We start from the raw sequence: 24199 nt of genomic DNA on the forward strand, positions 1-24199 counted from the left end.
CGATGTCGATAGCACATAGCATAGAGGTCACCTGCGCTGTCAGTCGAGCTAGAACCACTATTAGTTCTTAGGCCCCCATATAAAATTATTATTTATGACCACACCGTTGAAACTTTTTGTGCTTGTTATTTGGGTGGAGTCGGACAAATTTGGAGCTTAGCGCAACATGGCAGTGGGGCGTTTGTCTGTCAAGCGGTCACGAAGTTGTCAATTTTATGCAAGAAAAAAATTTATAACCACATTGGTCATTTTATTTTAATTAATGGTTTTTATCATATAAACAGCAAAAACAATTTTGTCGGACAAAAATATTGGGGCATATGACGCGTCGGACACGCTAAATATGTAAAATTTATGAAAATAATAAATTTATTACCACATGGATAATTTTAACGGTATATATCATAAAACCTTTTTACAATCATGTGGTAACCTTGTCGGACAATTTTCACGGGGCATATGCGCAGTCGGATGCGCCGAAGATGTCAATTTCCTGGAATTTTTTTATTTATTACCACAGATGTCATTTTTATTTTGTACTGTTCTTTTACATGTGTAATGCATATTGGATCACTTGTCGGACAAAAATAATGGGGCGTTTACCGAGATACAGGGTGTCAAAGTTAAACTTTTTTTTATTTATTATTGAATATTTCCTGACAGGTATGAGATATCAACATGAAATTTGGTATGTGGGGGTTTTTTGGGTCGAGAAAACTAAATTCCCTACCAAAAATTATGCATTACCCAGAGGGCGCCACATACGCCTTTCAGCACTCATTTATTACGTTCAATTTTTTTTATTCCTCACTCTGTATAATTTTGACATTAAAATTTTTATTCTCCTATTAGTTTTACTTAAAAAAGGTATACTTCTTTCATCTCCCTAAACTCAACAGTTTTCGAGATAAACGCATTTTAAATCTGCGATACACCATCATTTTTAGCATAATATCATTGTAGTTAAACCCGAAAAATAATTTAAAACCATAAAATTATCCAAAACTGTATCGCAAATTTCTTCAAATGGAATTTGCGATGCAATGACATAAATTTGAGAACTGGTACAATTATTATGGTATTAAGTTATTTTTCGGGTGTAACTAATGATATTATGCTAAAAATGATGGTGTATCGCAGATTTAAAATGCGTTTAACTCGAAAACGGTTGAGTTTAGGGAGATGAAAAAGTATACCTTTTTTAAGTAAAACTAATAGGAGAATAAAAATTTTAATGTCAAAATTATACAGAGTGAGGGATAAAAAAAAATTAACGTAATAAATAAGTGCTGAAAGGCGTATGTGGCGCCCTCTGGGCAATACATAATTTTTGGTAGGGAATTTAGTTTTCTCGACCCAAAAAACCCCCACATACCAAATTTCATGTTGTTATCCCATACCTGTCAGGAATTATTCAATAATAAATAAAAAAAAAGTTTAACTTTGACATCCTGTATCTCGGTTATTATAAACTTTGTACCAAGGTAAGTTAGCTTAAATCGGTCTATTTTAACCTCAGGAACCTGAGGTTAAGCTATGGCCCATTCTTTACCAAACACCCTGTATATAAATTAAATGTATGAAGTTGAATGTATTGTTTCTCGGTTCCACGTTAAGATAAATGGTCGCCTTTCTATGATTATCTCTCAAATGATCTAGTGTCCATTGAATGTACACTAGAGTTTTTTTCTATTCGAAATAGAATAAAAAATTATTTTAATGGCCGGTAAATGAACTCGGATTGCTCTATTAAATTTAGCGTCGCAAGCACTACAACTACATAAACCATTTCGGCGATAATGGTCAAATGGATTATACTTTTGGAACTGGATACCTTCTAATCGGTATAACCGATTTTGATCACTAAATATGAAAAGTAGTGTCGGATGCATCCAAGGTCAAGTATGATAACTGAAGGTATTATAGGAACTATTGAGCTTGAAAAACCGTTTTTCCCATAGGAAATAGATTTGATCACATTTATGAAGGTTATAACTTAAAAATTCGAATTTTTCCTGATATGAGGTATACACCGTTAGACGCGTCTAGAGTCCTCCTCAGTTATTGGCGCAATTCGTAGGTTGAAATTTTGAGTAATTATCCAAAAACCAAAATTTTAAAAGATTAGTTTTTCAGTTTTTCAGCTGTACTGAGCCGTGTGTATCTCTGATCCTAACCACTTAGGCACTATTTGAAAGCTTAACTCAAAGCTATTAATTTGGTGTATTTGCGGTTTTCCTGTCTCTCCTTGAACCTAAGATATGTATGTACCCCCAAAAAATATGCCGTTTTGTACCTACCAAGTCCTATAGCTGGCTTAAGGGTGGTCGAAAGTCACAAGCTACACCGGTTCTGAATCGGCCCTGACCTCCTCTTAAAACATACAAAAAAAAATTCAGATCGGTGTAACTTTTCCACAAACATCCACACATACAAAACATTTTTCCCTTTTTAAATAGAAATTGAATAAAATTTCTGAGATCGGTAACTTTTGAATGGTATAACCAATTTTCAAAATTAAACATGCATTGGAAAGGTGATCAGTACTATAAGAAGCCGTAAAGGTCGGACTTAAATTTTCCAAATTTTTGGGAGTTTTGGGGACGAGAACGAAAAACAGACCCTAAATGGGAAGGGCCGTAAAATCCACACCCTTGGACCAAAATGGATGGTTGACATTTGGATGGGCGAGTCTTTCCCTATACTTTAAGATTGGATTTGGCCCAATTTTTTAAATTCAGTCACATTTAGAAAATAGAAAATTTCTTGTACATATATATAGTGTCACAAGTACGGGAACAGCCGTTCTCTGGGATATAAAGAAATAATAAGCATCAAGGAGGCCAAAGCGAACTATAAACAATATTTCTCGGTTAGCTCTACATAGATCAAACTGAAAATTTGTAGAAATACTCCTTATAATATAAATGCGTAACGTAGAGAACTTTCCAAAATTTTCGAAAAATTTTCCGAAATTTTCCCTTTTGTCGGATTTTTTTTAACTTCGAAAAAAAAACTACAGAACGATGTTTGTCATTGTTCGAAGAGTATGTGCACAAACTTTCAGATAAAAATTTTTCCTAAATTTTCCCTGTTGTCGGAAATTTTTTTTGGAAAATTGTGGGTACAACTCTACGTCATGCCCTTCTAAGTGTTGTACTTAGTGTGTGTACCAATTTTCAGCTAAATCGATTCAAAAGTAACCGAGAAAAACTGTTTTAAAATATTATTTCACCTCCTCGTCGATAGCCTAAAATAAGTTTTCTTTCGTTTGCCCCAACATTTTTGTCAGACCATTAGATTTTTTGTTTAAGAATATAATTACTTATAACCTACTACTTTTGTCGGAAAAATGGTTGTAAAGATAAGGGATGCACGAACCCAGCATAGTGTCAAAGTATAATTTATTAATAAAAATAAATTTTTTGTCCGACTTTGGAGTTGCCCCAATATTTTTGTCGGACACTTAGATTTTTTGATTTAGAATATAACTACTTATAACCTGATACTTTTGTCGGAAATGTTTTTTTTTTAATTCGAAAAAAAAACTATAGAACGACGTTTGTCATTGTTCAAGGAGTATGTACATAAATTATCAGATCAAAATTTTTCTAAAATTTTCCCTATCGTCGGAAAATTTTTTAAGAAAATTTTGGATACAGCTCTTCGTCATACCTTTTTAAATGTTTTACTTAGCGTGTGTACCTATTTTCAGCTAAATGGATTCAAAAATAACCGAGAAAAACTGTTTTAAATTTTTTTTTGATAATACCTCCTCGTCGATAGCCTAAAAGAATTAAGTTTTCTGTTCGTTTGCCCCAACATTTTTGTCAGACAATTACATTTTTTGTTTAAGAATATAATTACTTGTAACTTACTACTTTTGTCGGAAAAATGGTTGTAAAGATAAGGGATGTACGAACCCAGCATAGTGTAAAAGTATAGTTTACCAATAAAAATTAAATTTTTTGTCAGACTGTCGATTTGCCCCAATATTTTTGTCCGACACTTTGATTTTTTGATTAAGAATATAATTACTTATAACCTACTAATCTTGTCGGAAAAATGGTAATAAATAAAAAAATTTCAGGAAATTGACATCTTCGGCGCATCCGACTGCTCATATGCCCCGTGAAAATTGTCCGACAAGGTTACCACATTATTGGAAAAAGGTTTTATGGTAGATTCAGTTAAAATTATCCATGTGGTAATAAATTTATTTTTTTCATAAATTTGACATATTTAGCGTGTCCGACGCGTCATATGCCCCAATAATTTTGTCCGACAAAATTGTTTTCGCTGTTTATATGATAAAAACCATTGATTAAAATAAAATGACCGATGTGGTTATAAATTCTTTTCTTGCATAAAATTGACAACTTCGTCACCGCTTGACAGACAAACGCCCCACTACCATAATGCGCCAAGCTCCAAATTTGTCCGACTCCACCCAAATAATAAGTACAAAAAGTTTCAACGGTGTGGTCATAAATAAAAATTTTTATATGTGGGCCGAAGGCCTATATCAAGTGAAGTAGTTTAATGAAATTTGCATGACATAAAGACTGTGCTTTTGCGATGTTGTGTCAGTCAAGTGATGGTAGTGATGAAATGTCAGCTGTAAATAATCAGATCCTCCTTCATATTTTCAAAAATTTACTGAATTTAATTACTTTAGAAATTCAAAAATAAACTGAATACAAAAAAGGGATTATATAAAAAGTATCAACTCAGATAGCGCAGGTAATGACAACTTGGCTTTAAACGGACGAATCACACGGAAGCATCCTTGTAGGCCGCGCAGTAGACATCCATGTAAAACAAACTCATTTATTTTCAAAAGCATCGATGTAAACCTCCTGAATGGCATCGCGCTAAACCTCGACCGCGACTTACCTGCTCTGTTCTCTTCCATTCACTACAATGTGTTTGTTTTACATGGATGTCGACATCGACCTCGACCTTCACCTCCACCTCCACAGCGACCCACTAGTTCTGTTCTTACCCTAAGAGTTGCTCCTTTTTGCCAACGCTTCTTCAATCTCTAAGTCCTTACTTTTATTTAACCCATAATGGGTTACCAATCTTCTAAAGGACTGGCTTAGAAAGGATGAAAACTTTGATCTTTGACTGTTGTGCATGTCATTAGCATTTGAAGAAATGAAATATAGAGAAAAATCGGTGTACTGGAAAATTATGAACAATACGGTAGTTTTAGCAGTAGAAACAGATACTTACTTTTCTGTTGTTGCTGCATATTGGAATTATAATTACTAGGCCAATTATTTTGTGTTGAACTATTTATTTGTTGTGGACTATTAGACACATTTAGATAAGGTAAAATTTTACTACCTAAAAATTGATGCACGTCTATAAAATGAGAAAGTAGAGTATAAAAAAATTGGACTTACCAAATGAGTTCATATGTGAAGGGTTTTGTTGAACGAAACCAGGTGGCGGCGGAGGCAGATGCCCATTCTGATTGAGATTTACCCCATTAATTTGACTATGACCTAAAGAATATTCAATATTATAGATTGAAGTGCAATTTTCCCCATAAAAAATAAAAAAAGGTATCTAATATGCTGCGTAACTTAAACCTTGCAGTGAATAAAACAATAAATGTAGAAAAGCAGACCAATAAACTCTTTAAGTTATGTACACTAAGCATCAAAATTAACGCACTAGCTTAAAAATGGGACCTATTTGATGGCTCGTATTTGCTAAACCTGTTGTCCGATTTTATCTGAGACTGAGAAAAATTCTACAATAAACTCAAAAAGCAGACATAGGGAAAATATGGTGATAAAATAATAATAGCAGATTGGAATATAGGAGTAGGTAAATATAGACGAGGGCGCATCTGTAAAAATGTTAGTACATTTGGACGTTGAGAGGTGACTCAAATTTTTTTGCAGAAATTGCTTGAAAATAACTCAACTAATAATATCTGAGTTATCCTCCCTCTCAAAAAGTTCCGGAACATTGTTTAAACAATCAAAATGTCCAAAAACGAAGGAAAAATTCCATTTTTTTCTTCGTTTTTTGATTATAACTTTACAAGTATTCATTTCCGAGAAAAGTTGTACTGACATAAAAGTTGCGTAATTAAATTTCCTACAATATAATATTGGTTAATAGTTTAAAAAATAGTCGTTGTTGCAAAATAGCAATAATTGCGAAAAAAACTATACAAAAACAAGTATTTGCATTTTACGTTTTTCAACCATTTACGCTACACATAGGACCTTCATATTTTACCCAGAAAAACTTTACGATACAGTAAAACAATACTGTAAATTTCATTAAGATCGGTTTAATAGATTTTGCAAAACAAATTTTGCAATTCTGTTTTCGTAAAAAAAATTCATTTTTTCAAAATGTTACAGGACTGAAAATAAAGCAGATAGCAAGTTGAATTTTTTTTTTTGCTTATAGAAATGTACTGTATTTTTCATTTGCAATTTGCAAAATTAAAATTGATTAACTACCACGGCGTCAGGAATTTTTTTAAATAAACATTAATTATTGGTGCTACGCGCAGGAGAGCGGATAGTTTGCTCTGATTGGGCATTCCAATGACCTTTGATAATGATTGATACATTTTAATTTTTATTACATTTCGATATAAATAAACAAATTTGTTTATTGCAAAATAAAAACACATACTCTATCCTTTGAAATAACACTTTTTTTAGCAAAAATTTTCTTTGTTCATAAATTTTAACTTAGAAAATAAAAGTTTATTATTTTTAAACATATGCAATTGTTTAAACCATTTTTCACAAACAATAATAAAATTACTTTGATTTTTTTGGAATTAAAATATTAAAATACAACAAAATATAGAGTAAGAAAATAATATATTAAATAAAGAGTGGAAGAAATTTTGGTGGAAATCAACTTGTGTGAATCGAACACCGCTGTCCTGCGCGTATCACCAAAAATTAATGTTTATTTAAAAAAAGAATGTGTGTGTACTTTGTACGCACGTAAGAAGTTATACTTCTATTATATGATTTAAACGAAATGAATATACTTTTTATTTATATTTTGTTTAAATATTAAACTAATTTATACTTACTACTTCTCAAACATTTTTATTAGAACAGTGCCAAAAATTAAAATAATAAAAGAATAAAACACACACACACACATTAAACAAGCCACAAATGATGTCTGAACATTAATTGTCGAAAATTTTAACTAAATACGTATTTTCTGAAAATACAATTATATAATAAATATACTTACAATCATAAAATGTATTAAAAAAAACAAAAAAGAAAGTTTCTATTGGGACTCGAACCAGCGCTGATAAGAGCGGTTGGTATTGCAATTCCTTCGCCTTCTCCGCTTAGCCACGGACACTATGTGTCATTATTTACGAAGATCGACTAACTAAACGGATTAAACTTGTGATATTTTGATATTTTGAAAATTGATCAAATTATTTTAATTTTGAATTGAAATGATTTAGAATTGAAAAAATACAACAAAACATAGAGTAAAAAAACAATATATTAGGTGAATATTGATAGAAATTTTGATGGTAATCAAATTATATAAATAAAAGTATTACATACTATGTATTTTGGCAGATCAAATAGGTAGGTTTATACCCATGATACATTAACAATTATTACGTATCTGTTGCTTTTAAAAACTATTTAAAAGTCACTACAATATTATAAACTTTTTTGTTTCTGTCCTCACAACAATAAAACTAATATATTATACATTTGTTTACCTTTACCTTTACCTCCAAACCACAGCTGCCATATCGGATAATTTTTGACATGTCATTTGAACATCCAATCAGAACAAAGTTATAATGCGCATGCGCCGGGCTGATAGGCTTTAACATATAAAAAAATCACCCTCTATCGCCGGTAAAGAAGTATAACTTCAAAAATTTCCTGACGCCGTGGTAATTAATCGATTTTAATTTTGCTAATTGAAAATGAAAGGTACAGTACAATTCTATATGCAAACAAAAATTCAACTTGCTACCTGCTTTATTTTCAGTCCTGCAACATTTTAACAAAATGATTTTTTTTGCGAAAGCTGGATTGCAAAATTTATTTTGCAAAATCTATTAAAACGATCTTAATGAAATTTACAGTGTTGTTTAACTATATCATAAAGTTTTTCTGGGTAAAATATGAAGGTCCTAAGTGTAGCATAAATGGTTGAAAAACGTAAAATGCGAATACTTATTTTTGTATGGTTTTTCTCGAAATTATTGCTATTTTGCAACAAGGGTGACTATTTTTTAAATTTTTATCTAATTCTATATTGTAGGAAATTTAATTGCGCAACTTTTATGCCAGTACAACTTTTCACAGAAATGAACAGTTTTAAAGTTATAATCAAAAAACCAATAAAAAAATCGAATTTTTCCTTCATATTTTGACATTTTGATTATTTAAACAATGTTCCGGACCATTTTGAGTGGGAGGATAACTCAAATATTATTATTTGAGTTATTTTCAAGCATTTTCAGCAAAATAATTTGAGTCACCTCTCAACGTCCATCTCAAAACAGATGCGCCCTGGATTAATATATCAACAAATGATTAGGATACATAGCAAAACAGGGAAAAAAGTAAATAAAACGGGATTAAAATGCCAGAATTATGCCAATAAACAAACCTGTTAATGGGAAACATTTCCTGTGAACGAAATATTGTAGACAAATATTAGCCGTTAAAGAAAGCAAGGCAAAAAGTTTAATAGACTAGACAATTTATACGAGAATAAAAAGACTTACTAAGAAAAAGGAACCGAAAGTATCTAGATCTCAGAATGGTGACTAAAACTGGAGCATGGAAAAATGATGATAAGATACAAGTAGTGTTAGGGTGTCTTGCTTTTAATTCTGCAGCATATTATAACATATCGATTGTTAATATTATAAAAATATACAAGGTGATCATCTTATATGTGCAGTTTTACACATGTAAAAATTAAAATAAAAGTTACCTATACTATTATGTGATTTTTGATTCTGTTCTGTAGCCATTAACTCTGCAAATGCTTTTTGTGTCTCTTGGAAAGGATCAAATCCTAAATCGTCTTCTGAAGTTCTTGCGTTTTGTTTAACATTAGATGTACTATTATATAATGACCCATGCAAATTTCCGAATCCTCCATTTTCTCCGTTTGTGTTATATATTGGTGTATTTATGCCGTTCTGATAAACCGAATTGGAACTACCATATCCTAAAAATAAAGCCGGTCAGATTATATCAGATTATTATTATTAGTTAAGGGGGCCAGGTGATATTTACAGTGGTATTTGTTGAATCAAGTTTTACCTCTAAACAACCAATTTTCTGTATTATTTAGTCCTGGGTAATAAGGTTTTTTCCATGACACTTCAACAGCCAGGGTACTGAATCGTTTTTTCGACAGGTAATACCTATAAGAACAAATTGTAACTATTTCCTGCGTAGGTTCTGGCGGCCATTTTTATTTATAAACAATTTAGTGTCAAAAAACGGTATTTTTTCCTTTTTTTTTCTTCAAATTAATGGATAACAGTAAGACTTATGGTTTTCTTAATATAAACATCTTCGAGAGAATGGAAAAAGCTTTAAAGTGGCGTATTACAAAGTTTAATACACTCATCTATTGTTAATATAATTGCGAAAACAGGTCGAAATTTAAAAAAAAATTAATTTCGCAATAACTATTGTAAAAATAAGTGTACAGCTTTGAAATTTTTGTCAAATGAGGGCTCTTTAGTGCTTAATATGTGACAAAAATTTCAAAGCGACTCATTCAATTGTTTAAATTTTATTCAAATTGTTTATCCCAGAGAGCTTTTTTTGCAATAACATGTCAGAAAAAAATTATGTTAGAACCATTCTACAGGTGTCAAATGAAAGAGCATGAGCTAAACATTCAAAATAGTTTTAAAAAGTGAATAAAAAATGCATTTAAATATTAGTAATAAATAATTAGGCAAAAGTATGTTCAATTTTTTCTCATAAACTTTTTATTTTTTTATATAATAAATTATATACATATATTTATTACAATTTTCCATCAATTATCATATACATAACATTACTTGGTAGTTGTGCACCTAAAACACGGTAAAAATTAGATTTTTTTGAAAAAAGTTATTCAAAATGTTTATAAGGAAAAATTGACGATACTTTTGAATAATTATGTATTACTAATAAATGCATTTTTTTATTCACTTTTTTTTAAACCAACTTGAAAGTTTAGTTCATGCTCTTTCATTTGACACCTGTAGAATGGTTCTAACATTATTTTTTTCTGACTTACGTTATTGCAAAAATCAGCCCTCTGGGATAAACAATTTGAATAAAACTTAAAACAATTAAATGAATCGCTTTGAAATTTTCGTCACATATTAAGCACCAAAGAACCCTCATTTGACAAAAATTTCAAAGCTGAACACTTATTTTTTACAATAGTTCTTGCAAGATTAATTTTTTTGAAATTTCGCCTTTTTTTCGCAATTACAGGAACAACAGATGGGTGTATTAAACTTTGTAATACGCCATTTTAAAGCTTTTTCCATTCTCTCAAAGATGTCTGTACTAAGGAAATCATAAGTCTTACTTTTTTCCATTAATTTGAAAAAATAAGGAAAAAAAGGCCGTTTTTGACACTAAATTGTTTATAAATAAAAATGGCCGCCAGATCCTACGCAGGAAATAGTTATAATTTGTTCTTATATGTATTACCTGTCGAAAAAACGCTTCAGTACCCTGGCTGTTGAAGTGTCACGATTTGTATATTTTTGTCTTATTACCCTGGCCTAATTTACATTCTGTGTCATTTGTACCTACCTGTATTTGTAGTAAATCTCACAAAAAAAGCGCCAATAATGGTGAGGTGCCGTCCCGAAGGATTTAAAAATGAACTTACTGAAAAAGGAGTTGTGCATAACACACAGACCTTCAAATATACCGGAAAATCACGATATTATCGTTATGACAATGAAACGGTGACGGTTACAAGTCTCTCTGAATACTAGATAACACCAATAATAGTTCGCAGGTACGCCACTGCATGAATGCATGGCTTCCGATTGTTTCGCGCGCCGGTGGGAAGAGACTGGCAACGGGCTGCAACCTGAGCATAAACGGCGTTTATGTATTGATGGATGTAAAATGTACTAAATGATCTAAAATGTAAATTTAATGTGAATAACACGTGTAACTTGAAATATCTCGTGAAAACATGATGTAAGATCGACTTGATTCCGTAAAAAATGTTAGTCTTTAGGAGGAATTTAAAAAACTCACCAAAATAAAGATAGCGTTAGAGTACGAGGTTTGTCTTTTTAGTTTTGCATATAGCCGCTTAGAGGACGCCACCAACAAAACCTTCAGACACAAATGTAACCTCAATGTTTTGTTGACATAAATCCAGAGTTTCATTCCGATACATGTCGTGTAGACACAGTGAATTTTTTAAATTAGCAAGTCGGTCGAAAAATGGATCTTAGCCAAGAACATTTTTGAGCAATAATTTTTTACAATTTTCGGAGAGGATTGTTCCAATAGCAATGTCTCGCTGAAATGGTTTCTGTGTTTGAGAATGAAGCATCACACCAGTCAACTATTTCCAGCTGGTATTGTGAATTTCAACGTGGTCGCTCCAGTGTCAGCGACGAATCCAGGGCAGCTCCACCCAAAACAGCAGTCACACAGCAGAACATTGATGCAGTTCGTCAGCTAATTAAGGATGACCGCCGTGTAACATACTGAGAGATAGAGGCATCTTTGGGCATTTCAAAGACCTCGACCCAAAAGATCCTACATGAAGAACTGGGTGTTACAGGGTGTTGGTTTCCCGTTGGATCCCTCATTTTGCTCAGAACAGCAAAAAGTGGTTCGCGTCAAATGGTGTCGAAAATCATTGGAACGGTTCAACAAACGTTTATAGTATTGTTAGTGGCGATGAATCTTGGATTTACTCATATTAACTGAAAAGTAAACGCCAATCCGCTGTGTGGGTGTTTCACAATAAGGAAAAATCAACAAAAGTGATCCGTTCTCGAAGTGTGTCAAAGAAAATAGTAGCAACTTCTGTGTCAAAATCTGGTCATGTGGCAACAATTGCTTAAGAAGATCGAAGAACGGTTACTTCTGATTGGTATACAGGGTGTTAGTAAATAAGTATGAAAAACTTTAAGGGCTACATGAAAAAATAATGACAGTTTGCTCTATAAACGTATGTCCGTAAATGCTTCGTTTCCAAGATACGGGGTGTTGAATTTTTTTTTTCAAACTGCGAATTTTTTTTTATTGGTCTAAGACCTTTTAAGCTATCAAAATTAAATTTGGTGGGTTTCAAGAGGTAGTTATTGCGCATTTTTTGGCAAACAAATAACAATTTTATATTCATCATTGGCGCGCCTACGGGTAATGGTCTGAATTTTTTTAAAGAAAAAAATAGTACGCCACTGAAATATTTCAAATTAAAAATTATTTTTGTATTCCACGTTTAATTTATGATAAAGAACCTTTCTTGTCTTTTTTTCATATGGTGCACTGTTTTTATGCAAAAAAATAAAACATCCTTCGCGCGTATTTTTCATTTCGTAATACATTATAAAGTCCACCAATATAATATGCCAAACTAGAACAATAATAGAAAATATTTCTAAAAAGATTTTAACTATGTGCAAGGCTACAACAAATGTTCAAAATTACCTCCTTTAAAGGTGACAGAGTAATTTTATATTCACCATTGGCGCGCGTACGGGTAATGGTCCGAATTTTTTAAAGAAAAAAATAGTACGCCACTGAGATATGTCAAATTAAAAATCATTTTTGAATTCCTCGTTCAATTTATGACAAAAAATCGTTTTTGTCTATTTTCATACGAGGCGCCGTTTTTATGCAAAAAAATAAAATATCATTACGTTTACAAAGTATTTGAAATAAGTTTCTATGCATATGGAATCTACCTCGAATAATTTGTAAGAGTTAAGATGTTTTATTTTTTTGTATAAAAACGGCGCAGCATATGAAAAAAAGACAAAAACGATTTTTTGAACGAGGAATTCAAAAATGATTTTTAATTTGACATATATCTCAGTGGCGTACAATTTTTTTCTTTAAAAAATTCGGGCCATTACCCGTACGCGCGCCAACGGTGAATATAAAATTACTCTGTCACCTTTAAAGGAGGTAATTTTGAACATTTGTTGTAGCCTTGCACATAGTTAAAATCTATTTAGAAATATTTGCTGTTATTGTTCTACTTTGATATATTGCAGAGCTCTTGATAATGTATTTATTTAGCTCCGAATACCCCAGTTTAAAACATCAAGATTAGAAAATAGTTTTAAATTTATGGGAATGAAATTGTACAATAAACTTCCCGATGAAATGCAGGAGATTGCTAGTTTTAACAGTTACAAAAATAAAATCAAAAATTTATTATTAGCCAAATGCTACTATTCCGTGAAAGAATTCCTTGACGATATCCTATAAACTATTTTACACTATTTTATTTTTTATGTATAAATTGTTTTGTATATACAAAGTCTAAAATGTCTAAAAATGTTAGTCTAAATATGTTATTTTATAATATGTGTTAGGTGTTAGGTACCTATAAAAAATTGTGTAGCTAAACAATGTTAGCTTGTAACAGTTATATTACTGTATATGACCTGTCCTATACATTTGTAAAAATGTCTTAAAGGGATGAATAAATATTTCTATTTCTATTAAGAAATGAAAAATACGCTCGAAGATGTTTTATTTTTTCGCATAAAAACGGTGCACCATATGAAAAAAAGACATGAAAGGTTCTTTATCATAAATTAAACGTGGAATACAAAAATAATTTTTAATTTGCAATACCACAGTGGCGTACTATTTTTTTCTTTAAAAAAATTCTAACCATTACCCGTAGGCGCGCCAATGATGAATATAAAAATGCGCAATATCTACCTCTTGAAACCCACCAAATTTAATTTTCATAGCTTAAACGGTCTTAGAGCAATAAAAAAATTGGCAGTTTGAAATAAAAATTTCAACACCCTGTATCTCGTAAAGAAAGCATTTTCGGACATACGTTTATACAGCAAACTGCCATTATTTTTTCATGTAGACTTATCCCTTAAAGTTTTTCATACTTATTTACTAACACCCTGTATAACCCTTTGTTTACCAGAAGTTATCGCAGAACTCTGATAAACCCACACACAACGGCGAATCATCCTATATCAGGACAATGCAAGTGCTCACGCTGCCCAAAAGACAATAGAGGTTTTGGAGCTTAAAAACATGAATTGTTAAACCATCCACCGTATAGGCCCGACCTAAGTCCCAACGATTTCTTCACTTTCCCCAAGATCAACAATCCAAAGCCATCAATGCCATTAAAAGAGCTGGAATATCTGTTTTACGAATTGGTTTTGAACGTACGCAAAAGTGTATCGATCTTGGTGGAGAATACCTATCTTGAAAATCAAAAAATAGTACATTGTTTACCGGGTAGGAAAAGCTTAACATTCCTGGACGACTGTGAAGATTGCTAAGTCGAGGCGCAAGCCGAGACTTAACAACACAGAGTCCAGGAATGTGGCTTTTCCTACGAGGTAAACATACTATTTTTCCGCAAATCGTTTAAAATTCGACAGATATTGATTGATTTAAAAAAAAACGCGATAATTTTATTCCCAAATAAATGGTGCTTTGAAATTCCTAATAAAATTAGTTGGGTTACTATGGAAACGTATTGAGGTTGAATTGTCAAACTTGACGCTTATAAATTTAACACTAACAACTGTACGGAAATATCATTTCCTTACAGTAAGGAAATGACATTTCCTTACAGTAAGGAAGTCCTGACTTTTTCTTCAAGAAATTTTGACAGGAATGTCAAAATTTCCTGGCGATTTGCGGAAAAGTATATATTTTCTGTCTTTATGGCTATATGCAAAACTAAAATGACAACCCTCGTATATAAAAGCTTGCTATACTACTTATTTCCCGCGTTTTGAATAATTACCTTGTTTTAAACTAAGTTGTAAAAGCTGTTCTTCTAATTGTTTTTGTTGTAATAACATTACTCTATCTGAATTGCCCGCTACTCCAGAGAAAAAGCCCGGATGTACACCATTAAATCCATTATTATACTGTTGTTGCTGTTGTCCCGTACTAATATCTGAAAAATTTACAATTAAAAATACGAGGGGGGTTCGATATTAATCTAATATCTAATCTACGCAAACACGCACTACATTTGTTACGTTTCTCATTCATTCTTTAACACCGTCTGTTTTTCACACAGTAAGATAACTTTATTATCCCTCCCGGAAAGTAATTTTGTTGGAGCTCGCCAAATTATTGTTAATTTTCGGCTACGACTTCATCGTTCGTTTCAAAACAGAGTTCTTCGAGCTTTTTTAAGTTTGAAAAAGAAATTATCACACAAGGCTAAATCTGGCGAATAAGGAGGACGACATAGTACACGTCAGTTTTTGTTGTATCCATTGCTTGCATGTATCCTGCGAAAATGTCAACGTCAAATTGAATGACGTACAACGGATTTCAAATAAAAAGACTAATATACAATCATTCAATATCAGCAAATAAAGCGTAAAACAATATAAAGAGTATAATATACATTCTAAACGAAATAATAAAGAATTATAAAGTTAATAATGTTTAGATAGTTACCTTTATTGTTTTTGTGAAATTCCATGAAGAACTTTGACATATTTTGATCTAGGCCATTCATGCCATTGTGCGTATGACTTGGAGGAGCTTGAGGTTGTGGAGGATTTAGTTTATATGGTGGGTAAGTAGGGGGCGCCTTGACAGAGAGCATGTCCATTAAATTTTCATCTAACTTCGAAGGCATTTCATAAAATCCATTGTTATATGGTTCTACTCCTACAAAATTAACATCAAATTGTTTTAATGTATTAAATCATATATATTTAGGTTATACTACTTTAACCTTCCGCCGGTAACGTGAATTCTTGTAACATAGTTGGTAACGTCGGTCTACGACACCGATTTTTTTAATAATGAATATCTTAGGTTGTGATTTTCTGTTAATATTTTGATGTGACTAAATGTTTAATATAACTATATTTAAATAACAATATATTAAGAAATGATCAATATTTATTTATATTCGGGGCAAAAAAATGCACATTAAAAAAATTGGCTTCTTTTAGATACTAACCTAATTGACAAACAATTTACAAAAACATGTCAAGTTTTTTAATACAAAATATCAACAAACATATCGACAAGGGTTAAAATATCACAAAAAAAATAAAATTATTCAACAAATGTCCAACACAAACTGAAATTATTGTCCGCTTGTTTCCTCATTTTCTTATACACTCCACTGCACCGCACTGTACGGTTCTGGTTCGGAATTAGCAACAATTTCGTCAAAAAGTTGTTGCAACCCGACTTGTTCTCTTTCGTAATCAATATTCACATACAACTCCTAAAATTAATATCTATTATTTCAACTGACTATGGACCAAAAACGACAAAAACTTACCGTTAAGTATAACACAAATGGTAACCTCGGTCTCTCACACCGTCAGGTCAAATAACATAAGAACTATCCACACTTGGCCACCGATTTTTCAAGACTGAATAGTGTGATGAGGATTTGAAAGCTACCTGGCCGCGCGGACAAAAAAAAATGCGCATTTGAGTTTTACCGCAAAAAATCCATTACGTCGGTGTCAGGGACCGTACGTTACCACTCGAAGGTTAAATACTAAATTTCTCAATGAAAACACATTTGATAGTATCGTACTCTTGCATAACACTGTTCAACAGCTTGTGGCTCATACAGTTCAATATCTTAGCTTAGAACCTTCATCCACCTTACAGTCCCGACTTATGACTGTGTGATTACTATTTATATGGTTTACATAAAGTCACTAAAAGAGTGAGCCGGATCAATTCTGATGTACTCTAAGAGATTTCTGTTAATAAACGTTATCACAAATAACAGAAAATAGCTTAACAGTAGGCAATTCGTAGGTCTGTTCAAAGCTGGAACTCACGTCTTGATAGTAATGGATATTTCCTTTAAATTTGTTGAATAATATGTGTTTCTATCGAAAAATAATAATACTAATACATAGTTATGTTAAAGTAGAGAGATCTATACAAAATTACAATTATATCATACCTTTACTAAATCCTGTACTGTGGTTTACTACGCCAAATCCTTTCCTAAACGAATCTAACATATCTTTGTCTTCCCTTTTCCCTGAAAAATCAGAAATTTTTAATTTTTCATTATTAACTTTCAAATGAAAAATATATTATTAGACCAGGACTAATCTGTAAAAAAAACGTGTATTTTTGGATGTGAGAGGTGGCATTCGAATTTTTGCAGATAAAGTTAGGTGGCACCTTCAGTAATAATAATTGACTTATGCTCCTTCTCAAATATGCCCGGAACATTAAATAAAATTAAAATATTTAAAAATTTCGAAAAACATCGATTTTTTCTGCTTTCTTTGCTTATAACTTTAAAACGGTTCGTTTTGGAACAAAGTCGTGGGGAAATAAAATAAAGATAATTGAATTTTGTATGATATACGACTGGTAAAAAATGTCTTAAGGTATTACCTTTTCTGCAATATAGCAATAAATACAAAATAAAGGGGCAAAATACGCCTGTTGTTATTCAATGTCTATTAACCACTTTGGTGGCACTTAGAACCTTAGTAATTCGCTTAAAAAATTCTTATAACTTACTTAAATGGTCTACCAAATTTCATTAAAATCGACCTGACAGATTTTGCATAATAAATTTGCAATGTAAATGTTTTTAAAAAAGTTCAAATTTTTTAAAATCTTTCTGAACAAAAAGTGGACCATTTAGAAGTTGGCTAATTTTTTACATATTAACAGGTGCTCTACCTATATAATACACCTCAGAAAGAATTAAAATCTGATTATTTAAGGGGCCTCAGCAATGTTTTAAAATTATAAACAATTTTTTGGCTTATAAACAAATAATAAAAAAATTAATTTTTAATTTTTTTGACTTGAACTTTTAAATGCTGTCAGCAGAATTGCTATTTTATTTTTTAATCAAAAGTTTCTCGTTCAAAAATTGCAATTTTTCGATTTTTTGAATGTTCCACCGCGTTTATCTCGAAAACTATGCATCCTACGAAAAAACTTGTAAGAACATTTTTTGCTTAGAATTACCCAAGAAATACAAAAAAAAAATGTTTTATTTTGCGGAAAATCGATGTTATGTAATTCCTCAAGTTCTTTGTTTATAACAATCTTATCGACATCCGGATCAACTGTTACCCAAAAAATTCGTGTTCTACGGGTCAAAATACATAAAAAAACTTGGGTAAGTCCATCTAAATAAAGGAGCCCGTAGCACCCCCTCCTGGACACAGCACTAATTTGTTTATAAGCCAAAAAATTGTTTATAATTTTAAAACATTGCTGAGGCTGCTTAAATAATTCGATTTCATTTCTGTAAAGTGCATTAGATAGGTGGGGTGCTTCTTTATATGTAAAAAAAAAAGAATGTGTGTGTACTTTGTACGCACGTAAAAGTTATACTTCTACTACATATCATGTGATTTTTAAGTGCAATACCAAAAATTTAAAAAAGATAAAAGAATAAAACGCACACAAACACATTGAAAAATGCCACAAAGAAAAAATGATTTCTGAACGATAATAATTGTTGGCAAAAATTTTAAATACGCATTTTCTGAAAAAAAAATTATATAACAAATATACATACTTACAATCATAGAATATAAAAAAATAAAAACTTGCATCGGGAATCGACCCCGTGACTTTCGGGGCGCTTTGATTCGTAATCGAAGCCTAGACTCACTCGTCCAATTCCACATTATTTGTCATGTGGAAAAATAGGGTAACTGAACGTTTTACTGTTTGACAGTTGTTTTGAATATAATTAAATTATGTAGTTTAAATTTTGTGGAAGAAAATATTAAAATATAACAAAACAGTATGAAAACAATATATTAGATGAAGATTGGTAGAACTTTTGTTGGTAATCAAATTAAGTATGTAAATCAAAGCATTACATACCTACTAGATAAATAAATCTACGCCAAAAATCATAATTTAAAAATAAAAATCGGACCTAATTTGGGATTTCTCTCTAAAATCCCCATTCTTGAGAAAACAAATGTACAGTAGAGCGTCGATTATCCGAACGTCGATCAACCGAAAGACCGCTTATTCGAACTTTAGGCTCCCGCGTCCCGCACTCGAATACCGAGCAAGCGTTAGTAATTGACGCTTAAAATATCTTCAATTTTCTTCAATATTGTATCCAAAAATAATTATGTTGTTACAGACTGCACTTTTTTGTTTAGTTGCTAGTTATCATTATCAAGATATAAATAAATATGTAGGTATATAAATATGGCTTTTATTCACTTGTGGATAAATATGTATGACTATAAATATGTATCAATATATTGTAGTTCGATTATCCGAACAAATCGGTTTTCCGAACACCTATGTCCCCCAATTAGTTCGGATAATCGACGCTCTACTGTATTTCAACCTAATCCAAATGTATAATTACAATATGATTATAATAAAAACTACTTACCAAATTAGAATGAGTTTTCCTTGTCCAAAATAGTCCAAAAATATAGGTATATGAAAACTATTTAAAAAGGCAGTATAACTATTAACTAACTTTTGTTTGTTGTTTCTTTTCACACAAATTTTAAAACGCAACAACCATAAATAATCGAACTACAGCTGTACCACAGCCGCCATATTGAATAATTTTTGACATGTCATTTGAACATCCAATCAGAACAAAGTTATAATGCGCATGCGCCGGGATCATAGGTTTTAACATATAAAAAGTCACCCTCATATCGCCGGTAAAGAAGTATAACTTCAAAAATTGACAAATCTTTGTATGTTCTAGTTTTTGTTGTGCAAGATTTTAAAATTTTTTTAATTTTTTTAAAAAAGTTTAGATTGCAAAATTTTTATGCAAAATCTAGTAAGTCAATTTTAATGAAATTTGGTGGACGATTTTAGCACATTACAAAAAATTTCTAAGCGAATTAGGAAGGTGCCAAGTGTAACCTAAGTGATGGAAAAACACTGAATAAGGACAGGCTTGTTTTGCCCCCTTATTTTATATGTATTGCTATTTTGCAGCAAGGGTGTTAAATTAAGACATTTTTAACCATAATATCGTATCTGATAGCAAATTTAATTATCTTTGTTTTATTCCTATACGACTTTGTTCCAAAATGAATCGTTTTAAAGTTATAAGCAAAGAAAGTAGAAAAAAAAAACGAAATTTTTTGAATTTTTTAAATATTTTATTTTTTTATTAATGTTCCGGGCATATTTGAGAAGGAGCATATGTCAATTATTATTAACGAAGTTATCACCTAACTTTATCCGCAAAAATCCGAATGCCACCTCTCACATCCACCTAAAAACAGATCCTTACTGGTCTATACGCAGATATAAATATTTTTCTACGCCCTATTTAAATTATTTAGTATTTCATCAATTTTTGAATTATATTGGAATAAATGGGTAACACTAATAGAACTACAACGAATACAGGAAAAAATCTAGAACAAATAATACAAGAATCAATGGCAGAAGAGATAATAAAAGTTAATTTAGAAACTGAGATGATTGGGGCACATGTTGCAGATGCCAAAGAAAAGAAAGGTCTAAGGATATCACTGGCGGGAGAAGAAGGAAGAATAACAGAAGGGGAAGCCAAGAAAGAGATGAATGGATACAGTCTAATATTATTGTAATTATGCGAGATAATGAAATAGGGATTCCAACATAAAATATATGATGAATAATTATACATCATTAAAAAAATGAAACAGAAAAACCACTTGGCCCAAATAAAATTCCCAACGAGCTGATTAAAAAGGGAGGGGGAAAATTAATCTATGACCTAAGAGTTAGAATATGGGAAGCAGAAGAAATGCCCGAGAATTGAAAAGAAGGCAGAATTACACCAATATTTAACAAAGGAGAAGGAACGAGACTGTAACATTATAGGAATATCTCTACTGAGTAGAATATACCAAATTCTAATAGCTCTCATCAGACAAAAACTCGCCCAATTCACGGAGAAAAATTGGAAACTACCAGCAAGGATTCAGGGAATGCAGATCCACTACAGATGAGATCCAAATAATTACACAAACAATTGAGAAATGCTACGAACACAAAATAGAACTCAGGTCAAAACTTTTTTTCCACAGAGAAAGAGGTAAGTTTAACGCCTCGTCAGGTGAACATCCGTGGTTGAATTCCCAAGGAAAGAAGTGGCAGAAGCTAGCAAAAGCAAATTAATCATAGCAGAAAAAGCTCCTGTACTTGATAAGGTAGCATAAGAGATAATAAAAATAATCATTGAGGAGAAGATGAAATGGGTACAGGATACTATGGACAACCAAGAAGGTAAGAGTTTTATGGAGATTTGAAAACGACCAATCTCATACTCATCCCGAATCCGAGGAAGGAATTAGAAGAGTCTGGGGCGTACAGACCTATAAGCCCCTTAAATATTTTGAAGAAATACTTCTAATAGGGCTAGCTGGAAAATAATTATTGCCAGACTGCTGGGAGACTTGGGGATATCTCCCTATCTGCAGGATTTTATTTAGGAACTACTTCACATATCGTCTGTATCTTTCTGATACCTTGTAATCCCAAAATCACGATTGTTCAGGAGACAAGAAAAACTATTTCTATTCATACTCTTAGCAATGGGGATACGAGCTCTTAGAAACCCATTTAATAATATAAGTAATGACGTATGGCTTACAAAGTTTTTTGAACATGCGAGTCTAGGTTTACATTATACAAATCTGCAAAAAACGCACTTTCCAATTTTTGTGAGTTACGAGGTATTAGAACGACACAGACTATATAGATATATTAACAATGTGAATGGCAACTCTATGAAAACCACGGCAGGAGTACCGCAGGGCTCCTGCTCCTGCAGAGCTCTGGAATGCTCTGTGCAATAACATTTTGGAGACCGACCTGGGCATTTATGTACAGGAAATAGCATATGTGGATGATCTGGTGGTACTGGTAAAGCACAACAATGAAAACTGGGAACCCTCAACAAAGTGAAGACATGAATGGAAAGCAAGAATCTCAGGCTGGCAACCGGGAAAACCCAAATTATTATCCTCAGGGTCCAAGACCATACAGTTTTTGTCCTGGAGGAAAAGAGGATCTTACCAGCCAAAAAAGTTAAGCAAAGTAAGTCCTAGATACGAGGCAAACTTTTGATAAGTTAAAGAAACACACTACTAAGGGTAACACCTGCATACAGAACATCAACGGTGGCTATACAAATGATCGCGAGTGTGTTACCTATCCACCTGATATTGAAGAAAAGGGTGGAAACCTACGGGAAGGATGAGCACAGATGAAGTGCGGTGACAGATTACTTTTTCACACAGTTTCTCCTCCTTCAGGAAATACCGGGAAACAATAAGGAAAGTTTCGGATATAACCTTCCCCTTGGATAGAACCTTGGCCGTGTCAGCCAAGCACTGTGATAGAAACGAATTACACAGGAGCATAGGTAAGGTAAGCGCAATTTCATAATGCAGGTAGCAAGGAGCAAAAAGGCTGAATACAAGGTAATACTAGAGTCAGTAACTTGAACTGTCAGAAAGAAGGAAATAATAGAGGAGGATCTGCAGCAAAGATACGAGAGAAAGAAAAAGAGAGGCAGATACAGAAAAAAAAAATAGAGAGGAAGAGAGAAAACAGGCTATTCAGGACAGCTTGCATATTAGTGCACCCTAATATGTCTGTGTAGATTTTGGCACTGGATCCGGGCATGATATGTAACACCGTTGCCGTATCCTCTATTTTTTCATACTACCACATTACAATTTTTTGTGATTATATTTGTGTGTGAAATGTATCATTTGTGTATTTTCGGTATGTTCTAATATGCTATGTATAGATAGGTTTTTACTTGATTATTTTAAATCATTGTGAATTTTAACTTGCTAGAAACCTTGTAATATTGTGTAATGTGTAAAAAATAAGTAGTTTTAAAACACCAATTAAGTAAAGTTTATTATGTTGTTGCTTTCACCAATTTTGAAAAAATGTGAAAACGTTGAATTATCCACGTCCGTCTGTCCGTCCGTCCGTCTTGTCTGTATTTGTAAACTCAACTCCTCCGTCATTATACCAGGTAGAATGACAAATGAGGTGTCAAATGAAAGCTTATAATCCAAGGATGGTACTAAAGGTGAGAAATTTAACCTAGTCTGTCTGTCCGTCCGACCACGAATATAATTCCTTCGTCAATATACCAGATAGAATAACAAATAATGTGTCAAATTAAAGCTTATAATCCAAGGACGGTACTTAAGGTGAGAAATTTGACCTAGGCTGGCTGTCCGTCTGGCCGTCCTACCGCGAATATAACTCATCCGTCACTATACAAGGTAGAATGCCAAAAGATGAAAAATTTGACATCGGACTTCCGGTTTTAGATTTGCAACCGTAAGTACTGTTTTAAAGTCACCGAAATAGTATAAGCAATATATCATTCGACGTGCCTTACCAAGATGAGAACAAATGTAGAATTTTGATTTTTTATTTCAGTTCCGGTAAAAAGGTTCTAACCGGAAGTGCCATATTATAGTCGCAGAAATACAAGTAACACATCAATCGAAGCGTATTGAAAATTCGAGTTTGAATCTTTAATTTCGATTTTGAAGTCATTTTTGTTTAGACAATTATGACCCACAGTTTAGTAAATATGACTCAAAATTAGTAAAATCGTATATCAATCGACGCAAAGTTACAGGAAGGGTTCAAATATCGACTTCCAGTTCTACTTTCGATTACTTTGGGTGAAAACCTTGGACTTATTTATCCAATTACGACTTCGTCTAATAGGACGAAGTCCAATTACTTGTTTTTTACAAAGAGCTCAAAAGAGGGATGCTAATTATAAAAAAGTAGATAAATAATTATAATAAATTAAAAAATAGTTTTGAAACACCAATAAAGATTTTTTAATACAAAAAACTCAAAAGGGGCATTTTAGATCTAGGTTACCTTAAAATTGTTATAAAAAAAATATCAACTGATAAATAAAAGAGGTCAATGAAGATAGACTGTAAAAATGTTTTTAAATCGAAGTTAATTTA

General features: G+C 32.1%; 1 protein-coding gene across 8 annotated transcripts in view; it reads right to left on the minus strand.

The window, feature by feature from the left end:
* The window catches only part of LOC114328287 (CCR4-NOT transcription complex subunit 4), a 109427-nt gene that overhangs the window by 24114 nt on the left and 61114 nt on the right, over window positions 1–24199 (minus strand). For 5 of the 8 annotated variants that reach the window (XM_028277101.2, XM_028277102.2, XM_028277104.2 and 2 more), the window contains exons 7-12: window positions 17173–17253; window positions 15684–15899; window positions 15013–15168; window positions 8986–9225; window positions 5412–5513; window positions 5239–5352 (exon numbers count right to left, since the gene is read on the minus strand). In XM_028277101.2, coding sequence (XP_028132902.1) covers window positions 5239–5352; window positions 5412–5513; window positions 8986–9225; window positions 15013–15168; window positions 15684–15899; window positions 17173–17253 — 909 coding nt within the window. The remainder of the gene's footprint in view (window positions 1–5238; window positions 5353–5411; window positions 5514–8985; window positions 9226–15012; window positions 15169–15683; window positions 15900–17172; window positions 17254–24199) is intronic. The other 3 variants (XM_028277108.2, XM_028277107.2, XM_028277109.2) reach the window with 3 other exon arrangements.

This window comes from Diabrotica virgifera, chromosome 3, assembly GCF_917563875.1.
Source record: "Diabrotica virgifera virgifera chromosome 3, PGI_DIABVI_V3a".
NCBI classification, from domain to species: Eukaryota; Metazoa; Arthropoda; class Insecta; order Coleoptera; family Chrysomelidae; genus Diabrotica; species Diabrotica virgifera.